Below are 21,406 nucleotides of genomic sequence, written 5' to 3'. Positions count from 1 at the left end.
AGTATTTTCATTAGAAGTCTGTCCTCTCTTCTTTTTCCCTCCCACCTTTCACACCTAGTCTAAGTGGATAACTAATAGTGTCATGACTAATTAGAAGATCATGGGACCCCTGGAAATGACAGGTTAATTTTAAGAACATAGCATTGAAAAGGAAGAGAACAGGAAATCTGAACCTGCCTCTTCTTATATTACCCAGAAAGAAAACAGAGCAGTTTTACAATGGAATATGAAATACTGAAATGTTTTAATACAGGTGGAAGATTAAGACAGCTATATACATTCTGTGCAACATAAACATTAAAAAAAAAAAATGCTCTCTCAACACAAGCTTTATCACACTTGCACAACTGCTGAATGCACTGCATTCAACATGTTGGGTACTAGAGCGCACACATTTTTCTCATTCTACTAAAATAATAAATTAGAAATTACAAAATTATTATTTTCTTAAGAAAAGACTGAATAAGATTTTCAGAAGTACACTATTAAGAGGGACAAGGTCTCATTCAATGTGAACTAAGTTGTGAAATTCTTTGAAATCCCGTCTTGTATGTTGCAATATAGGCTCTGTTCATATAGATACTGAATATGTAATAAATTAGCTTTCAACCTTTCTATTGCTATTCAACAGGATACTGAGTTAATCTTCAAATGCATGACAATAATAAAATACCACCAATTTTTTTTTTTAAATTAATACATAAATTGGGGGGAAAAGCAACCACAACAATTGATGCATGTATTTTCATTGTAAAGATAAAGAACTTGTCTAGTGTGTTGTAGACTGTAGTTTTAGACACCAACAATGGCATAACGTCTGCGAGAAAAGGATTAGTCACCATCACACTAATGATCTGTCTCATTTTCCAGTTTTTGTATCTCATTTTGTCCAGCCTCTGTGAGGTAAGATAAGAGTCTCTTATAGGCTTCTCTGTTGGGGGAAAAAAAAAAAAAATCAAAACATGTAATGTGTTCTTTTAACAATCTCACACATCCTAGGAGTAAAAATGTGTAATTCCCAAACACATTGTTTAGATATTGGGATATTAGAACATGGTAACTTCCTGACACCTGTTCAACTTCTTTGTTTGCTGTGACTCTTTAGCATGGCCAGATCAGAGGAAGAATAAGGACTGCATTGTTTATGGCTAGAAGTGTAGTGGAGATGCTTAGAAGCCTACTTGTTTAGTAAACTGCTGTGAAATAGAAGTTCCTCATTTAAAAATGTGGAGTTTCCAAGGCCTAGATGAGATTAGCATTCAGACTTGACGATGTTTGCTCTCTCATTTCTGCCTAAGCTATCCCTGTGACTCACCACAGCACAGTGATGTGAGCCCCTGGCACTTGGGTGCAGCCCAGCACTAACCCAGATTTAGACCACCATCCTCAACCAAGGACAATGACTGTTTTAAAATAAACTGGGAATTCAGAAGGGAACTGTCACTCAAGTGGATTTCCAGAAGAGTGCATATGTGTTGACGAGACTTTTCACCTTAAGTTCATTCTAATACTCTCCAACCTAGACAGTGTAATTATTGTTGAAGTACTGCCTCTGACATTTAGGTCTTTTCTAATTATCTGTTTTTGTCATGAAATATTAACGTGAGCAAACAAAACTGAAGTTTTCTTACTAGTTCCTTGCAATAACAACACCAGACATCACCACTATAAGCATTTAATGCAACTTCTGAACCTTACTTCTTTTATAGAGATGGGTTTGCACTTTCATGTCTACAGTAATTGTACTGAATATGTTAATACAACGTTATTTAGAGGCTGGGACTGAAGAGAGAGAATCAGGTGTTCTTGAAGAGAGAAAATTAGTGTTCTTACAATAAAATGCTCATAGATCACCTCAGGCTGCTGGGTAATGGAGCACATTCTAAATACAAATTACTAATAGAAAACATCGGCAACAGATTAGATAATATATAAGGTTTAAGTGATGAGGCTAAAGGAAATGTAGCTCTTCAGTAATCTCCAAGCATATATTTCAGGAAGCTCAAACAACCTGCTTGCTTTCAGTATTTTGTAGATAATGGGATGAATGTTACCATATTAACAGTACTTAACAAAAGAAAAACAAACAATAATTTTAGCCATGAAATACAGTATCGAAGGATGAAAAGCAGGTTGTGTGGAAATCCTGCATATAACGGTACATCAGGCTGACCCTGGGCAAATTCTCTTAAATAAAGGGAAATGCAGTTGTTGGTAGTGGATAGTAAAAAGTGAAAAATATAATTACAAATTAATTAAATACATTTTTCATTAAATGGAAGATTAATACCTTGTGAGTACCCTTTAGTGTCTCACGAGTTACTCTTGCACAGCTCTTGTCTTTTGGACTTTTTATAGCCCAGGCCCTGCCAGCACACTTCAAAACTTCCCCAGTGTGTGGCATGAGTGGCTCCTCCCCTTTGAGTAGTCCGAGGATGTGCAGTAATGCAAAACCTGGGGCCAGTTCCCTGCCCAGACCACAGGAGAACCACGGGCAGCCTTCCAGTGAGCAGCACTAACAGGAGGAGCCCTTTTGGCTTGGGTTCCACACGAGGCAGAGCTTCCTGGAGTTTTGTAACAATGCTGAAAGGCCAGTGCTGCATCTGCACCCAGAGACACCACCCTCCCCACACAGCTGCTCCCCTCATGTGCCATTTCCTCCTAATGCCAGATGGATTCACATGTCAAATATTTCCTAAGTTCTTGGGGGGCAAACGGAGGAAGTGTGAGCCTGCTGTGCCTATTGGAGCCAGCCTTTCCTGGACACCCACAACTCTTCTAAGTTTAGATTATGAGAGAGCTCTTGAAACTAAGTTGGGGGTATTTCTTTTCCAACCATCTCAGATCATACATACTAATACTATAATTTTACATATGACCCATAAAGTCCTCTAAAACAGGAACTAACAGGAAAATTCTTAGGGTAAGGAATTCTTAATTCTGTTTTGCAACATACAGTGCAGAGACAACCTGGATTCATATAAATTCTTCTGTGGTCTGTGGACAAAACAAAACATCTCTGGAAATACTCAACAAATATAGATGGCTTAAAACCATGAACGGCTTGAGTTAAGAGAGATTTCTGGCTGAACACACTTAAAATCACTCATTTTCGAGTGTCTGCGCTGCTGTCTTAACACTGCTTTCTTTCAAGGAATAAACATCTACTATTCATTGTCAAAAAATAATATTAAATGAAAATCAAACCTCTGTGCAGCATTTCTTCCAAGGCCTTGTTTGTGCTCCGAGTCCTTCAAAGACTGTGTGATTGTGGGAATCAGGCTGGTAACAAATGTCCGATCCAAGACTGCCACTGTTTCCAGTATGCTGAAAACCCGGTGATCATAGACAGCAGTGTAGTCCTGGATAAACTGCCTGAGGGGGATACAGAGGCAGTTAATGCAGGGTCAAAACTAGATGCAGAGAACATGCCAAGAACAATTGAAGAGTCTAATCAGAACAAGCAATCTGGCTGCATAGCAATTTTCATATTGTTACACTGGAATACTCTACCTGGAATACTTTCTCTAAACAAAGCCATGCTTTTGAAGCCTAATGCTAAAAATTCCACACAGTTATTTTCAAGTAATCTGGCAGATTCTGGCGGCTGTTTCACCAGGACTGCCTTGTTCCAGAGCACTTCACTTCATAATGTGTGTGAATGCAAAACTAAACTATATATTCCTTATTTAATAACTAATAATTGTAATAAAAAGACTAACAAAACAAGAGTTTTAGATTCAAATTTGCAGAAACAACGTTGGCATTTCTTATAAAGCTCCACTGGATCTTAACTGGGGCAGACCATTGGATGGAAGCATATCCATTTGCCTTCCTGAGGATTTGAGGTCTTTAAAGACCACAGATTACATTCAAATAAAAATTAACACCCTAGGGATGACACATCCCATGAAAGTGATGTACCACATACAGACTGGCATTCCCACAAACACAAACATTTTGATGAGTTTCTCTGGAGCTTTCACCTAGATGTGACCCAATAAAGCAACAGTGTGTAAGGGTTGCAGAATGTCTTTGGGTGCCAGGTCAGGCACCTGTTCTACTGTATCCATGTGAGATACAGGATTCATTTTGCAGAGCTATGAAAGGAGGATAATTTACATTATAATAATCTATTATTGTCACAAAATCAAATAAAAAAAGATAAGCTTGTTATATGAAGATTATCTGCACTTCAAATTTGGCACACACATCTTTCACAGCACTATTGGCATTCCTGAGGAGTTTTTCCCATTGCAGGAGTAACACACCTCCCTACTGTATGCCTCTCAAAACTACCTCAACCCCTGAGGAAGCAGGTATGTCTCTCAATTCTGTTTTTATGCTCTGGCTTTTTGGCAAAGCTGTGTTCAAACCCAGTGCCAGAAGTACCATTACTTAAATACCATAAACAAGCAACAATGCAGCATGTTAGGATAATTAGTTATTTTAAGAAAACATGTTTGCTGTCAATTGGCTTGCAGCAGCTTTGCTGCCAGTTGGCATATTTTCTGGTTACCTAAATACAGAAGTCAGCTGGGTGGCATGTTCTCCTCCTGACCCTGCTTGGCAGCCTTCTACCATGTACTGTACAATGTCTGTAGATATTTTTTTAACTGCAAAAGAAAAATCACAAGATTCACAGAGAGCTCTTGAACTGACCATCTGGAGAATGTCTTTCATGAAGACAAAAATTTTTAAATGAGGAAGAAAAAAAGGTTTCATCTTTCTTTGATGCAAGTGAAATGACTGTGAGAGCACTTAGATTGGCTGTAAGGAAGAGAATGAGTCATGGTTTTATGCAAAAGTCTTATTTTTACCACCATTATCCTTTAAACAGGTTTTTAAATACACTATGGTCTTTTTAAGTTAAGGCCAAGAGATACACATTTAGAGGAAACAGAGGTTTTATTTAAATGTTACGTTCTGTTTATATTCCTTCATCGTTCCTATTTGATTCAAAAGAAAGGTAGCGACAGCATTATATCCTGCTCAGAGCTATGTGGATCTACTCTGTACTTTCAGTGGTGGAGATTGTTCTGAAATGCACCCTAACTCTTTTTTAAGGGAAAAAGTCCTAAAAAACCCAACAAATCCCCCCTACTATTTTCTCAATAATTGTTTCCAAAAAAATTCCCAAGTTGCAAGATACAGCTCTTCCTTTATAAAGGCAGAACTGGGCTGCAAAGACTTTTTCAGAAGGGTGTGGCAGAGCCCTGTCCAGGCAGGCAGGGAGCTGGTGGCTACAGCAGCACAAGACTTCCAGCTCATTCCCCAGCACATTGCAAGGTGGGTACGTAGCTTCCAGCAGATATGGCTGTGATGGCAAAAGGGGGAAGAAAGCTGTGTGATGATTGAGCTAATTTCCTAAGCACATCTTGTCCTTGAAACTATTATAGACCAGAACCAAAAAGTGCTTCATTAGAGAAAATTCCCAGGAGAAGTCAGAGGTGAATCCAAATTTTGCTTAAATGCCTCTCTAGGAGCAAGAAATGGAAATTTTGAGCTCAGATACCTTCATTATACAATGGTGGGGTGAAAAGAGTGCTTCGTTCTTTAAGCAGCTAAAAAAAAGCTGTTCTTGCTACAAAACAAAGCATGCTAAAAGAAGAAAGAAGACTCAAAGATACCTTCAGAGAGCAACATGCTACTTTTAATCCATTTATAATGCCTCTGTGGGGAGAACATACACTTGCCTTATTTGGTCTCAAAACTTTAGGTGGAAGAAAACTTCTACAATTCCTAAGTCTGGAGGAGATTAGGTGGGAAGAATGGGGAAAAAGGAAATAACTTCAGATTCCTGAGAAGTTGATTAGTTCATTAGAGAGTTAAATGAGGCAGGACTTCTCTGCCTGAGAAACAGAAGTCCCAGACCAGTTAATGAAAAAAACAGCCTCATCCAGTTTAGCTGGCCAAATTACCTTATTCACCTCATCTGAGAGTCTTAAATACTGGGATGAAAGATGCTCAGCAGTGCAAAAATCTTGCAGGTGTGGAGAGATGTACTTAAAGCAAACAAATAACTCACCTTGCAGCTCATTAACCAGTACCAAGCATTTCAATGTGGCTGGGAGAACCAAGTTGATGTCACACAGTTCAGTGCTCTGAGTTCTCTGAAGTACTTCAAGAATGAAAGCAAGAACAGAGGCCAAGCGAGGAGGTGGAGCATTCCCTTTGAACTGCAGGTAGTTTTCACTGGGAAGACCAAGCAAGCCAGAACAAAGTCTATGACTTGGGGTTTTTTTCCATTCAATGCAAGCACCATATACCTTAAAATAACTGTGATATTTCAGCAAGAGGCCTATTACATAGATTTATATCTTGATATCTAGGCTCAAATAATGGCTTCTATTTGTCTTAGTTGTAGCAATGACTCCCAGTTTGTCAGAGGACAGTGATACCTTCTGACTCTTCTATTGAGAGGGGAGTAAGAAATAAGAGCAAGCATAATTACAGTTAAAAACCCAAGTGTGACTATTAAAAGCTATACACAAAGGCAGCTTCATAATATAATTGACTAGATGAAGGAATCAAGATTCTAAGATCCTAAACCAACATCCACAATACAGCTGTTACTCAGTTACGTTATTTTAGCTTCACATGCTTTTGCAAACTTACAATCATACTTGTGGTAACAGCTCTGTTGTTACACTGGTACTGTTGTTTTATTTTTGTCAACAGTATTTTGTAACAGGACAGCCAATGACTGATTTTGCTCTGTCAGAATTAACACAAATGTCTCCAGTATAAACTCTGGTACAAAGATAAAAGGTGACCTGTCGATCTGCAACAAGAGCAAATTTTAACATCACATACAGGGAGTGTTGTAACTTTAACACCTTGATTTGTTCCTTTTCCACAAAAGAATACAGGAATATGAACTACTCTTGGTTTGGCACCACAAATTAATGAAATCTGAAGACAGTAAGTTTGAATTGAAGCATTCAGGACAGAGGAGCACAGGTGAAAGAGAACACAGCTTTCATTCATCAGTCAATAAGAGCACTCCCAGAACCTTAAAAAAAAAGCTTTTAAGATACTTAATATTAGGTACAGTTATCTACTCAAACAAGGCACATGTGTTGACTGAGTGATGCATCAATTAAAAACCAGCATCCTTATCAAAAACTCAATAAAGGGTGTTTCTACAACTTTAAAATGAAACCTGACTTTCAGAGCTCTGGGTACTTCATTGCACTGCTTCAGAGCACTGGTGTGACTTGGCAAATGAAAGCTATAACATGTACAGTTCTTGTATCATGTGGTCTTACTTTCATATTAGCAAGTCCAAAATCTTCTGTCCCATTAATTACTCTGAAAGTTTCCCACAGATTTTTTTTGGGTGTTCTTCCACTAAAATAGTCAGCTCTCTGGCCTGAATAATATAAACTTGATGGTGTAGTTCCCTTTCCTCTCTGCAGCAGCAATACATTCACTGGCTTTCATACGGCAAAGCGGCGAGCAAATTGCACCTATTTGTGTACAGACCCCGTGACTGCCTCATGATCACCCAAGCAATTTGCAAACCAGAGTGCTGCTCAGTTCTAACACATTCTTCCCAGATCACTAAGGAATATTTCACATCTAAAAAATCACTAAGTGCCATTACACCTTCAGAACTTTCCACTCTCAATCCCCATGTTCACACATGCATGCACACATTCAAAAGTAATTTTAATAAGATGACGAAGTTTGGGTATCCATAAGTTAAAAACATGTCAGAACTAAGATTGTGAAATCTTAATTCACTCCCTTAATGTGTGAGAATCAGGCTTTACTTACAGCATTGCCTATCATGCTTACCCAAGATCAACACTGACATTCTTTTTCTGATCAACATGTATACCCACTCTTTAACAAATAAAATTCCAATTACCTTGGATATAAGCCTGTATTTGAGGGGGTTTAAATGCTTTCCCAACATGGACAAAAAGTACAGATTGTTCACTATTCTGTAGTACATAAAACAAAGTGTCAGCCTCTGAGCAGCAGAACACAGATGTGTAGCTGCTGTTGACATCATGTCAGTGGTGACAGTGCAATGAACAAGTACTGTCTCCCTGTCTCTCTGTCTTCCTCTTCCCACAGCCACAGTTTTCCATGTCCCCTGGGCAGCTGGCACACCTGTGTATGCCCTGACACTTACAGTGTGACAAGGTCCCACATGCACAGGTATCTGTGGCAGCTCTAAGCACTACAACTCTGTGCCCCTAAATACAGCCTGACACACACACACGATGATGTCTATCAGAGCATAATTTTTCTAGAAAATTACTTGCTTTTCATGTGACCTCCTGCAATAGTTTTTGTTATGGCCTAGGACCTTTAGCCTTAATTATTCTCTCCCAAATCTTTCCAGTTTTACTCTCGTGGTGTATAAACACCATCCTTCCTTTGCTCCCTGCCCAGCAACTCACAGGCTCTTCCAAGAGCCACACCATCACCTGAGAAGAAAGCAGAGGCCTGAGCTCATGAGCCGTTTGTGAAATCCGAATCTGAAATCCGAGTAAGTGATGTTTTATATTTCACTGGTCCTTACCTTATGACATGCAAAGTGGTCTTGCGGAGACGGAGCAGCTGGGGGGCTGTGATGGAGCTGCCCAAAGCAGTGAGCAGAGGATGCTGTCTGGCACCGGGCGCAGTCGGGGAGGAAGGGAGAAATCGTCCAAAGTAATGTCGAATAATGCTCCCAAGAAGTTGATTTAAATAGGCACCCTGTGTTTGGGACTGACAACATATGAAGGACAGGCCCTGTAGAAGAAAATTTTAGGAAGTGAGAAATTGAATAAATTTTTAACAATACAGTTGAATAAATCTTTAACAATGGTAGGCTAAACACTCACTACATGCTGTGTAAACTGCTACACACGGAGTAACTATGTCTGACAAATAAGCAGCACTGATTTGCTGCAGATATGATGATCTGCAAATGAAGACAGACAAGGCTTGAAAAGGAGAGAAAAATCTTTCACTAGATTAATATATTGGAAGATAAGCTTTGGGACATGCAAGCTCCCCTTCAAGTTCAAAATAAAACCTTGGCATTTCAAACCTGAAAAAGCTGCTGCGCCCAAAAGCTTCTCATTTCTGTTTTCAATCCTGTACATGGTCTAACAAAGTGTGTTAGGAAAGATTTAAGAAGGAATAGAAAGAATAAATCTCATCTGCTTGTAAAGGACCATGTGAAATTTTTGTATAAACGATATAGCAGAAAAATGAGCACTTAGAATTGAGCTCAAACAAGAAAAGATTTGCTCAGTAGTATGAGCACATTAGGGTAAATTAGGCACCATTTATAAGGGATTTAGAGGAGGTTTTAAACTCTGTTTAAGATAAGGCTCAAACTGCTGCGATTTATCCAATATAAGCTATATTGATCCAGAGAAAAATCTATAATGAAAGTACTTGCCCAGAAAGTGCTTATCTGAACACTACCTGTTGTTATAGAACATATCTATGGTCCATCCCTGAAAAAAAGAACTGTATTTTTACTGGAATGGGTTCCCATAAGAGAAAGTTAGGATCTTGTTTCCTTCTCCCTCCTCTGACTACTGAGAGGAAGAACAAATCACTAAGAAAAAAATAAAAAGGTCCTGTGATCTCCTGTCTCAAGGGTCACAGTCAGCAGCACAAACAGAAGCCTCTTGAGAACTCAGTTTTCACAATAGTTTTGTCCAACAAGAATAATGGTGTAAAACAAGGTCAAGCACAGAGTTCCCTAGACAGCAATTTCAACAGTACTTCAAACTTCCATTAGCATTGCAATCCAGACTCCAGTTTTGGTGGGAGTATCTGTCTGAATATTTATGGTTGCTGAGGTAAACCAATGCCCCTAATATAGGAATGAACACAAGCTGCTTTTGTTCCTCAGCTATGAACAAAGCATATTTCTGTTGCTTGTTGTGTAGAGGTTCCTCTCCAAAAACATTTTCATCTGTATCTGTCTGTGTGAACGTGGCTGAACATTCAGGAAAAAAAAAAGCAGCCTGAGGCACAGCTGAGGGTCTTGAAATGGGGATTTCCCACTTTTGGTTCCGCAGTAAACAAATACAGGAAATGTGAGATTTCAAGAAATGAGGTGCCTGAAGACTTCCTGTTGGTGGCTCTCTTGAATGCAGATTTGGGTTAAGGGTTTCACCTCACACACTTCTAGGGCTCCTTGATAATTTTGGCAAGTTCAATGATAAAAAACACACTTTCTGAATTGAGGCTTTGATTAAAACTTCAGATTTTCTCGTCCTTTTGTGTACAGAGAGCAAATTTTTGTAGGAAAAAGCAGCTGCTGCTGTATCAGAATTCTTAAAAACAAGAAGTCTGCTACTTCTTGGCAAGTAGCAGGCTCAGAGAGACTGTTGGAGATGACAGATTATTTAGTGTGTAAACTTAAGTGTTTGATGTTTTCAGTAAGATATTGCAGCAGGCATAAAGAAGAGTTGCCTGTGCTTTCTGTAGTAAAGCTCATACAGATAGAATGTATTTCATAATCCAAATATTGGAACTGGCACTCTTAAGACTCTAGATTGTTTTAGCACTAAAAGAACCCAAACATCTATGACAAAGTGTATTAATTTATCTGATAAAAGGACACAAAAACCATCACAGCCTCACAGAGGATACCTGCAGGAATACATGAAGAACACAGCACCTCTGAAGAACTAACAATGACGGTTGCTAAAATGAGACATTTCTTCAAACTGATGATTAACAAATAATACACAGGATCAAGAAAAGAAGACATCAGTTATTAACTAGTTAGAGTTACTGTTTTAAGAATGATCCTAGAATTATTTAATAGTAGCAATAAAAAGAAAAGAGTATTAGAATTTAGATATCGGAAAAAATGCTGACTAATTTTTGCAGGTCTAATAATTTCATTTGAAAGTGAATCAACAAATGTAGCCTGATCCTTCCAAAAAGCATCTTCATTTTTTTGTGTTGAAATAAATTGATTTGGAAACTGCATCCCAAAAAATTAGGAAAGAACTTGGATTTCCCTCTTGGACAAAAAAGCTTCAGCTCAACACTGTGCTCTTTATTTTGGACTCCTTTTCCTTACAAAGTGCAGAGAGCAACAGACCTGCAAAAGGTCTGACACTACCATATCCCAAGTGGCACAAGGCATAAATTACCAACACTGCACAGTAGCTGCAAATCTCTAGGTTCAATGGCAAAACATGCTAGGCAGTGCTGGCCAAGGATGTGATTACACAGTAATCACACAGAAATTTCTTCTTTTAAATCCCACCAGTAATTAAGAGAGATGAAGGTAACTGTTCAAATGCGAGAATAAAGAAACAACCGTGCTACTGGACTGCAATTCTGGACCAGAGATTTGTAATCAATCACATCAGACACCAGGACAATCCCTACAAAGCAGATGGACTTTAAAGAGCTGATAGAGTTGCTTCCTTTTCCTTAACTCTGTTCTTTAGCCATCTTCTGAGGTTAAGAATAAAAAAAAAGGACATTTTAAGGGGAGCAGAGAAGCATGACATCATCTGCTCTTCGTTTTAGCAGAAAGGCAACTGATTCCTGTGTGTGTTCACTGCAGGAACCTTTTGTGGCCAGAGCTGCCTCTTCTGATTTATCCGTGTATCTGTAAATCACCTGTGGAGAGCAAAGAACCGATTAGTATGGATTACTGGAAGTATTCACTGCAGAAATGCCAAGCTACCTAATGAGGACTTATACTGTAAGTCCTGCTGTTGGAATAAATCTGCTGTTCATCAATTAATGTTGTACAATTCCTATTAAATATATATTATAATTCACAAAATGTATTAATAAGCTTGCTCAAATATCAGACCACAGATGTGGCTCGTGGGAGGGCTTTTAAGGTCTGATCTCTGACAAATGCTGAGCCTGCACAGAGCCATTAAAATCACTGGGAAGTATATGTGCCAAGCACTACTCAGAATGAAGCTCTTTTGCCATTCTCCATATTTAGATAGAAATCAACAGATCTTCTGTATTTGGACAGGATTAATGCTGATAAGTCAAGCAGGGTATCTTACCTTCCCTATCATTATGTAGACAATGCTTATTCCATGCACCCACACTGTATTCTGCAAGATACATTTAAACTAATATTTCTTCTCCAAAACAAGTTTCTTACATTGCTTCAGTTCTTTCCCATATTACTGGTAAATGTGTACTAAAATTCCTCCAAATCATTCTCCAAGAAATCCAGCAAGAGCATTATTGGTCTAAAACTTCCTGTGGTAGACTTCAGCAATCCACTACCACACAGATCAACTCAATTTCTTTTTGCAGTAGTGAAATACCTAAGCTTAAATTTTACATGCCTCACTATCTCATAATTAGGAACAGTCCCATAGAATTGTAAAATGGCTGTTCATTCACGTTCTTCATCCTTTACTTTCAAGTCAGTCATTCAAACAATTCTGAGGGCAATTTTTGTATATATCTCAATAAAAATCTTTCTTAGGTCATAAAATACTACCAAAACAGATGATGCACAGTGAAAGAAATAGTATCCAGATAATAACCCTTTAGGCAAGATTAAAAAAACCCAAAAAATTAGTTTAAAAATTGCTAGAGCAAAGTTATTTTGACAAGGCAGCATCAGTGACTGAGTTTGAAAAATACTTCTTGATAAGTTCCCTGTACAGTGGAGACCAGACCAGCTGCCCAAAAACTGTCAAAAGGCAGAACTGTACAGCCCAAAGTTCTATATAAACACGAATGTAACAAGTAAACACAGTCTGAACTGAGGAGAGAGAAATGCAACATCCAGTCTTAATTAGCGCCTTTGACAACTAGGTGTGCTTGTGTAAAATGAAACAAAGCCTCTAACTTTGATCTACTAAAAATAAATCTGTAGGTTTGGGGTGGTGAAGGATGGTGAGATACAGTCACTGGTTCTGATGAACTGTGTAGTAATAAACTACACTATGTGAAGAGAAGGAGCTTTGTATGTTGTCCTAAAAGATAAAAAAAATTCAAGAATTCTATAGGATTTCATAAAATTGCTGCATCAGTGGATATGTAAAATTAACTGCTCCTAGGACTGATTTTAAAAACCCCTTTAAAACCCACAAAAAGGATCAAGTAAACCACATTAAGAGTAGCTGTTAAAAACTCTGGAAAGAGGGAAGTTTTTTCAGGTCATTGCTAGCAAAACTAAAATGTTTTCTGGGATATGAAATAGTTTTTTTGAACAAAGCAGGAGAAGCCCACACTGTAGGAACTGAAGAAGAAGAAGAAAAAAGATGGAGCCTGGAACTTCTCAGAAGACAGAAGAAAAAAAAAAATTAAAAAATGAAAGGCTGCTGAGTAGAAATTCCACTCAAGGGCTTTTATACTTTGACTGTGAGTAAAGAACTTGAATGTATGAGAAGATATTTTGCATGGTCTCCAAATTCCTTTTTCTCTATTTTCATGTAAATGCCAAAGGATTAAGTTGTAAGCTGGAGTATTAACAGGGACAGATCTAGAGAACAATGTTTGTCTAACACTGGGGTGAATTAAGGCTCCTGCACTAAAATACCAGTGCTCTACCTCCACAAATGAGCACCAGGCACAGGGCAACTACCCAAGAGGGACCTCATCACACATTTCACCTGCAGTTTAAGTTAGTCAAGGTGAGGTTATTCCCAAAGAATTCTGTTTCTCCATCTTCCCTTCCACTACATTTACATGTTTTCCCTCCCACATATACTGTTTTATCACTTTTCTGATATGCCCATCTGGGGTTTTGGGTTTTGTTTGTTTTGTGAGGCTAGTTACTATTTGATTCAGGTCACAAATGGCTATTCACAGAATCATTAAAGCAAATTAAATAGGAATGCGTATGGTGGTGAAAGGGAATGAATTTAGCTTTAAGCCAACTGTGAAACAATAACCTGAGATGCCAGAGAGTGCCTAGAATCCATTCAGTCTCAAAGGATCTCAGCAGAGTTTGGTTTTAAACTGATCTTGAAATATATTTGGTTTGAGTTGATTCTAAATTGGAATTTTTCCACTTTTCCACATAAAAGAGAAAGAAGTATTTTTGAATGAATGAAGCACTTTGAAGCACTTAATGTTGGAACCTTGTAAATACAAGCTATTAATAAAATGCAGAAGTCCCATACTGAAACAGGAAAAATTACTCATGAATTCTCCTCCTTTCTCCCCAACAGTGTTTATCAAATTAAAGAATTACTTGTTTTCTAGAAGCAGTGTTTGTCTAAAATAAAATATTTGATCAAAAAAGATCATCTAGCTTAGCTGGAAAGGACATGGACAATGCAGCAGACTGATGAAGAGTACAAAAGTGAGGTCAGGAAGTCAGAATCTGGCAAATAAACCAGGAAACAAGGGTACACAACACTCAAGACTTCAAAACCAACTCAGGTGGTTTCATCTGAAGACTACATCTGTCTGTACAACTGAAATACCAAATTAGCAAACAGACACACTCTGTACTATTACCATTGTCCAGATGGCCCTACATGTACACAGCTTCTGAAAATGCCAACAGAGCAACAAAGCAAGTCATACTGTGCACAGCATTATATATCCATATTCACTTCCACAGGACATGCCTTCGATCACAATGAACTGCTTTTGAAAGGAATAAATCCAAGAGATGTTAACAATGTCACTACTGTACTGTTTCACAATACAATCCTCCAAAGTAGTGAGTTAAGACTGCAATCAAAATGAAGACTAAGAGAGAAGAGAAAATGGTAAGCAAAAAAGACCCAAGGATTTACAAGGAAAACTTGTCAACTTATTTATTTTCAAAATACAATCTTTTCTCTTTCTCACCAGCAGAAATTAGTCTCTTTCTACAGCATCAACAGGCCTTACAGAGCTTCAAGAGTCATAGGGAAACTGAGGGAAGAGTCGGAGGAATAATGGGCAAGAAGGCTTTAGTCATGAAATCACAAGCAGCAGGAATATGATTTATCAAAACATATTCTCAAAGCATTAAGATAAACCAGTGGTATAATGCATGAAGGATTTTCTTTTGTTCCTAAGAGCAATGAAAAAAGGGTATCTCATCTCTAACTGTCTACAGTTAGCCAAGTCAAGGATGATTTAAAGTATTTGTTTGCTCTGTCGTCTCGCTACTTATTATGATTACTTGATGCACTGTTTGAGAATTCTGTCACATTGGAGACCAGTGTAACCAGCAGGTTGGCTAAAAGTTTTCCATATGCAGCAAAGAGACCAGAAGCTCTGGAGTGTACCACTGCATGGCTGCCTGCAATGAGGAAAGCCAAAAGGGTGGCAATTTTCCTTCCACTTCTATAAGAAGAAAAATACTTCTCTTGCTGCTTCTGTAAATTCAGTCAATGCTTGTTCCCGTTATAGAAAAAGAAAACATCCTCTGCAATATGAATCTCTTCCTGAAGATACATTTGTGTGCTGATAATAGAGTTGTGATATTTACCTGGAGATAAAGAGGCAGGCTTTCCTGAATGGCAGACAGCAAAGCCACAGGCAGCTCCTTGTCCTGCTGAAGCACAGAGTGTGGCAGCAGTAAGCAATCCACAATGCGAAACAAGAGTTGCTGTGCCTTGGAAGTAGCCAATATCGGTGCACAGAATTTTACCAGACATCCTGTTGAAAAAAATTTTAAAAATCCCGAAGTAATTTACAGTTAGGAAAAAAATTAAGAAAGCCTAAAGAGGCAATTATGTTAAATTACATAATGTGAGAGTAGTAAGAGCAACTGAATTGTCTCACTTCCATGTACTCATTCCATGGCATCCTTTTAAAAAATCCCAGTCAAAACAACTCAAAAGCCCACTTACAGTTCACCAAAATGAAATACTAAATTAATTCAACACATTACAATTAGAAGTTTTTAGGCAAGCAAAGCTGATTTAGGAAAAGTACAGCAATGCTAAAGAAAGGATGAGTCTCTTAGATCCCTGCAGAAAACTTAACTAAACGTGATCCATAACCCTATTGCAATCAGCACACATGCACTTGAACATTTACCTTGCTGTGTGCATTCATCCCTTTTTCAGAGAAATGCTGCCTTTGCCTTCCCTTCACATTTGTTTAACACCACTGTGGCAACACCACATCAGCAACTACTCACACAGCAATTCAATGTTAGCAAAACATTAAATATCCTTCAAATTGCATTTAATTTCAACAGATTAAGAAGAACAAAGGGCAGCCAACTCCATTAACCAGCACAGTCTTGCCAGGTCTTTGTGGGGCTCCCAGTTCACAAGCTGAGAGCCTCAGAGAACATCTTTCTTGTTTTCAGCACAACAGTGTATCACTTGCACAGCTTTGAGCCAGTTTTAATATTGCTCTTTTGACTTGCAAAAAAAAAAAAAAAAAAAAAAAAAAAAAGGAAAAAGGTCTTGATGTGTAAATACCCCAACTTTGAGAAACATCTTTATTGCAGATGAGGTGTAATTTTTCATGAAAAACTAACTCCATACTCAGAAGTGTTAATACTCAAAATACACATTAAATAAAACAAGATTCTTATGTAGTAGTTTCCACAGACATTTTAAACTTTGTATTTTAATTAGAGGGAAGAAAAAGTTTGCTGGGTTGAAAATACAGGAATATCCCAAGGAGACATGTTTAAGACTTTGAAAATAATGGAAAATCAAAAGTAGGCTGTTACAAGATATTATTAATCTATAAAAGTCATTCATTATCATCTCTAAAAACAACGCAAAACAACATTAATCTTGTGGAGTGAAAGAAAACACAATGATCAATCATAGAGAAAGAGAACGATCACCTAACAATACTCCTAATAATGTTGTCTAAGCTTCCTGCTTTGAAAGAAACATGGTCATTCCAGCTAAAAGTACTCCTTCTATTATCACTGCTGTGATATATGGGACAGTACAAGACACAATCTGACTACAGACTGGAGGTGTTTAGATTTGTTAAGTTTCATGCTTTGTCCTTGTAATTTAACAAGCCCACAGAATGTGAAGCAGTGATTGAAATACACTTGATTTTTTTTTTCTTTTAAACCTCCTTTATGTTTTCTTAAATAAAAAGAAGGGACATTTTCTTGCACACAACACCATGATTGAAGATTAATCGTTTCCTACTGCAAAGAACAAAAAGGACAACACCAATCTAAAAAGGAAAATACCAATCTAAAATTACTTTCCAAGGCTTCAACCCTCTTCTGGATACCTAAAAACGATTAATTTGATCTTGTGTACCAAAGTATGCTGATCTCACTATATAAAAATAAAGTATCTTACAAAACTCTAATTCCAGTACATTTAATGCACCTTTTGCATCTTGGTCATGCTTTCCCTGTGCTCCTTAGAATCATGAGGTAAACTGTGTATGCATGCAAATCATTACCTCTCTTTTAAGATGCATAAGGTTTACCCTATTTTTAAAGGTAAGTGGGTCAGACTGGCACATTCGTTGATAATTAAAGCACTCTTCTTTTTCCACCCTATCAGTGGTTCCACACTTAATGCATAAATGCTAGATTTGCATTTTAGTAAAGCACACAGTGTATGTCAGAGAAGCAGTTCGCAAAAGAAGCAAAATACATACCTGAGCCAACTTGGCCACTGCCATAACTCCACTACACACCGTGTAGCCCGTCATAATACTGCTTATCACAGAATGCCCTGAGTTAAGAGGGACCCCCAAGGATCACCAAGTCCAACTCTTAGCCCTGCACAGGACACCCCCAGGAGTCACACCATGTGCCTGAGATCATTGTGCAAACACTTCTTGGACTCTCAGGCTGGTCCTGTGACCACTTCCCTGGGGAGCCTGTTCCAGTGCCCAACCCCACTCTGGGTGAAAAACCTTTTCCTAAACTCCCTAAAACCAGAGTTTTAAACTCTACCTTACCCCTCCACATTGGCCCTAACCAAATCTGCCTACAGTTTGCTGAATGCTATGACTCCTTGGCTGCACTTCCATTTCTAACTTAACTACAGTGCAACTTAACAGAAGCAATCATTCAAATAAGTGATTACTACAGTGTTTTCTCTGGTGAGCCAGGCTATGCCCCATAGCTTGGATACCTAACACCAAAGCTGCAGGTTGTCTCAATCCACAGGGTTTGAAACCTGGAATTCTTTCAGAAGGGTATACACCTAACCTTTATGTTCTATAGGAAAAACTCAGAGCTCATCACTTCTGTTTAAAATGAGCGGGCACAGGAAGGAGACAACAAAAGACCTCATATGAAAAGATCTCATGACCCTCTATGGGAAGACCAGATCCACTGTGGGCATAAATTGCTGTAACTTTAGGAACTGCTATGAGTTACAATAATCCTCACTGCAGCTAAATAGCCAGAAGCCAACTCTTGTCACAGTTTCTGAGTTTGTTTAGGTAAAACAGGTGGTTTTCAGTAATGAAAGATGTGAAAACACCTTACTTTTGAAAATACTGATTTGCAGGGTAATAAAAAACCCCACAAACAAAAATCACAAAGAGGTTATACATCAGGATCTAGAGAAAATCTGGGGAAAAAAAAAATCTAATTGCAGTATCTTGGTGGCTTTCTTTTTTCAAACATTAAATAGTATAGAGGAAATACATATATGGATAGTATAGAGGAGAAAAAAAGTATTAAAAGTTTATTTTACTGATTCCTTAAAACTATTTCCTAAAAGAAAAGAGGTTGTAAAATAATTACCTATGATCCAATATGTAAGCTGCAGACCTTCTGGGGGTCCTTTTGCCTTCAGATAGGGTTTTACGTACTTTAATACATCACCTAAATACTCCAGAGTCTTTGCTACCATGGCAGATTTCTCAGGGAGTGTCTGAAGATCACTGTAAGTTCTACCAACAGCCTGATAAAACAAAAACATTGAAATAAATATAAATCAGCTTACTAGGTCTCTCATGAGACTTTTGTGAGTCATTTCTTTTTCAGCACTCTAAATCTGATACATAGTCTCTTTTCACTAAAATTATCCTATGAAACTAACACAGGGACAGATGTACAGTACCTTAATGAACTGGACAAGAGCATTTTCTGGGTCTTGCTTGAAAACTGACTGTCCAACATTAGCCTTTAAAATAATGTTTTCTACTTCTGAGAGTTTAAAAATCAGTCTTGTCATTTCAGTCAGCTGCTCCATGTAGGCTTTTCCTGATTATTACAAGAGAGCACATCAGTAAATACAGCATACAGCTTTTAGATTTAATTTAGTCCCAAAATGATAAAGTAAAACACCGTTTTAAAATACCTAAAACACAAGTATTCGGCAACCAACTGCATCTCTCCAGACAAAGAATGTAAGTCCAAACCAATTATTTTTCTGATACAAGTTGTAAGAGAATAAGAGTTTTACATATGGATAAACAAGCTGATGGCTTTATTTTTTTTTTTGAAATCTGGAAAACATGTATGAGAAATAATGACTAGAAGACGTGTTCTATAGATAATTAGAACTGCAGTGGTTTTAGAAGAAGGGATGAAGTATTGCTCTAATAAAACAAAATATCCAGTATAAAAAAGGGGAGAATTAATTGCAGCTAGATTCCTCCCCCCCCCCCTTTTTTTTTTTCTTTTAGGCCATTCACAGCATGATTTCTGAGTATTTACTTCAGATTTTCACTTTTTTTAGAGCAGTTTCTCCATGGGGGAAAAATAACTTGTCTCCTTGGGAGCAAGTTTTTATTCTTTGCTTCCAAGGAAACAAGCTCTTTTATCTTTGTTTGTGATAAATTTGTCATATGCAGAGCAGGCAAACTATCAATAAATAGCACAAGCAGTGTAAAGAAACACATTTTGTAATTAGGTAAAAGTAAAGGAATACAAACAAAAATACATTTTGTAATTAGCTGAAAATGTTTGCCAGCTTTGCAATATAGCCCCGTTACTGCAAACATGAGGGAAATGTGAGCACTTACCAACTGTTCTCTCAGCATCTGTCTTGGCCAAGGCGCCACTTGGTTGATCGAGGAACATTTGCAAAACGCAGCGAAACCACGAACGTACTGTCAAAGCTTCGTAGGATGTATAGCCCATGCTAGAAAAAGCTTCACACAGTGAACTGTGTAGGTAGAAGAGGAAGAAAAAAGGTAGAGAGATCTAATAAAAGTAGGCAGAAAGGTGACAGTGTCTCTCATTTGGCTGTAGATGCACATAAACACATGTACGTATGTTTTGGCTACATAAAACAGAGGGAGGAAAATTCACACAATGGGAAATGCCTTACTCTAACAATGGATGATTTGACTGCATTACCTAAACTGACAATGTACAATGCTGGAAATAGTTTATCTGAATCAGCCTGGTACTTCATATTGACACTGCTTAAGCTGCTCCAGCCTTTCATACAAAGCCAGCCCAGGTGCCCCACGCTACTCTGAAGTCTGCTTAGTTCTAACTACATTAAAGATGGAGAAGAGAAGGTCTGCTTTAGCAAATAAAGATATGCCATGTTTGAAACAGATCTAAAAGGGAAACATAAAAGGTCATCTTGGAGATGAGAAAGGAAACTGCTGTACTTGGCAGTACACTTACAGACATATTCATTTGGGTAGGTATACACACACAAGTATATACATTCCCACACAAATTTGCTATATATGCTTTCAAACACTTGCTACCATTCTACCAGTCAGGCGTCAGACCAGAGTCACACAATGCACAGTCCCTGTACTCTGCTGCTCTGTATTCCCGAAGTTTTACTTGCCTCACTACCATGAGTAGATGCTGCAGTCACTTTCCCAAGCATATCAACCTTGCATCATTAATTCTGGAGAAACTCCTTGCTAAATACAGCAGGTGTGTTCTGCACTCTGTTCCCAATTACTATCAAAAGAGCCGCATGTGTGCTTCAGGCCAGGGAAGTTTTTCGAAAATAGTTATGTGTTTTATTTGAGATACTTCCTCCCTGGTCAGTCCTGGATACTTCAACTTTAATGAAAAATGCTTGTACTCTTTCTGGATATATGTACATGTAAATCTACTTATTTTCTACTGATTTTTTACTCATGCTTGCAACAGAATGTCAACAAAGGTCCAGATGGAAACCGAACTGGATTCTACTTCTCACTAAATAACATTAATGAAGTTGAGGGTTTTTTCTGCTTCATTTACTTAAAACCAGTGACACCTGTATATTTTGTCTGAACATCCCTGCTGAAGTACTACTGACAAAATAAGTAAAGAAGCAAATAAAAAAAATTTAACACTGAATTCCAGGACCAAAAGAGAACAAATAGGTTGCCTATGGACTTAATGCTCCTTGCAGTAACATATAAACAAGTTCAGTCTCATGTAATCTTGATGTACACAGCTAGTCTATTTGGTCCCAAAGGCTCACAAAACCACTTTCTGTTGTAGTCTCACTCCTGTTTCTCTTGCTTGCTGGTAGGTGGACCACTTAGGCATCTTCTTAGAACTGGAAAGGAATATGCTCCTAATCCTCAGAAAGGAAAGTAGAATAACTACCTGCTACAAGCATGG

General features: G+C 38.0%; 1 protein-coding gene across 1 annotated transcript in view; it reads right to left on the bottom strand.

Moving 5' to 3' along the window:
* Positions 1-846: 846 nt before the first annotated feature.
* MMS22L (MMS22 like, DNA repair protein) overlaps positions 847-21,406 on the bottom strand; it is a gene marked incomplete at both ends in the record, with an annotated part of 88,753 nt that continues 68,193 nt past the window's right edge. The window contains 9 exons of the mRNA XM_082276758.1: positions 847-931; positions 3,208-3,375; positions 4,520-4,616; positions 6,029-6,195; positions 8,540-8,751; positions 15,404-15,573; positions 18,617-18,776; positions 18,936-19,078; positions 19,843-19,985. Of these exons, the coding sequence (XP_082132884.1) occupies positions 847-931; positions 3,208-3,375; positions 4,520-4,616; positions 6,029-6,195; positions 8,540-8,751; positions 15,404-15,573; positions 18,617-18,776; positions 18,936-19,078; positions 19,843-19,985 (1,345 nt within the window). The remainder of the gene's footprint in view (positions 932-3,207; positions 3,376-4,519; positions 4,617-6,028; positions 6,196-8,539; positions 8,752-15,403; positions 15,574-18,616; positions 18,777-18,935; positions 19,079-19,842; positions 19,986-21,406) is intronic.

Source organism: Coloeus monedula (assembly GCF_965178545.1).
Source record: "Coloeus monedula genome assembly, chromosome: 2".
In the NCBI taxonomy this organism is placed as follows: domain Eukaryota; kingdom Metazoa; phylum Chordata; class Aves; order Passeriformes; family Corvidae; genus Coloeus; species Coloeus monedula.
The sequence above is the reverse complement of the archived record's forward strand: the minus strand, read 5'-3'. Positions and strand labels throughout refer to the sequence as shown.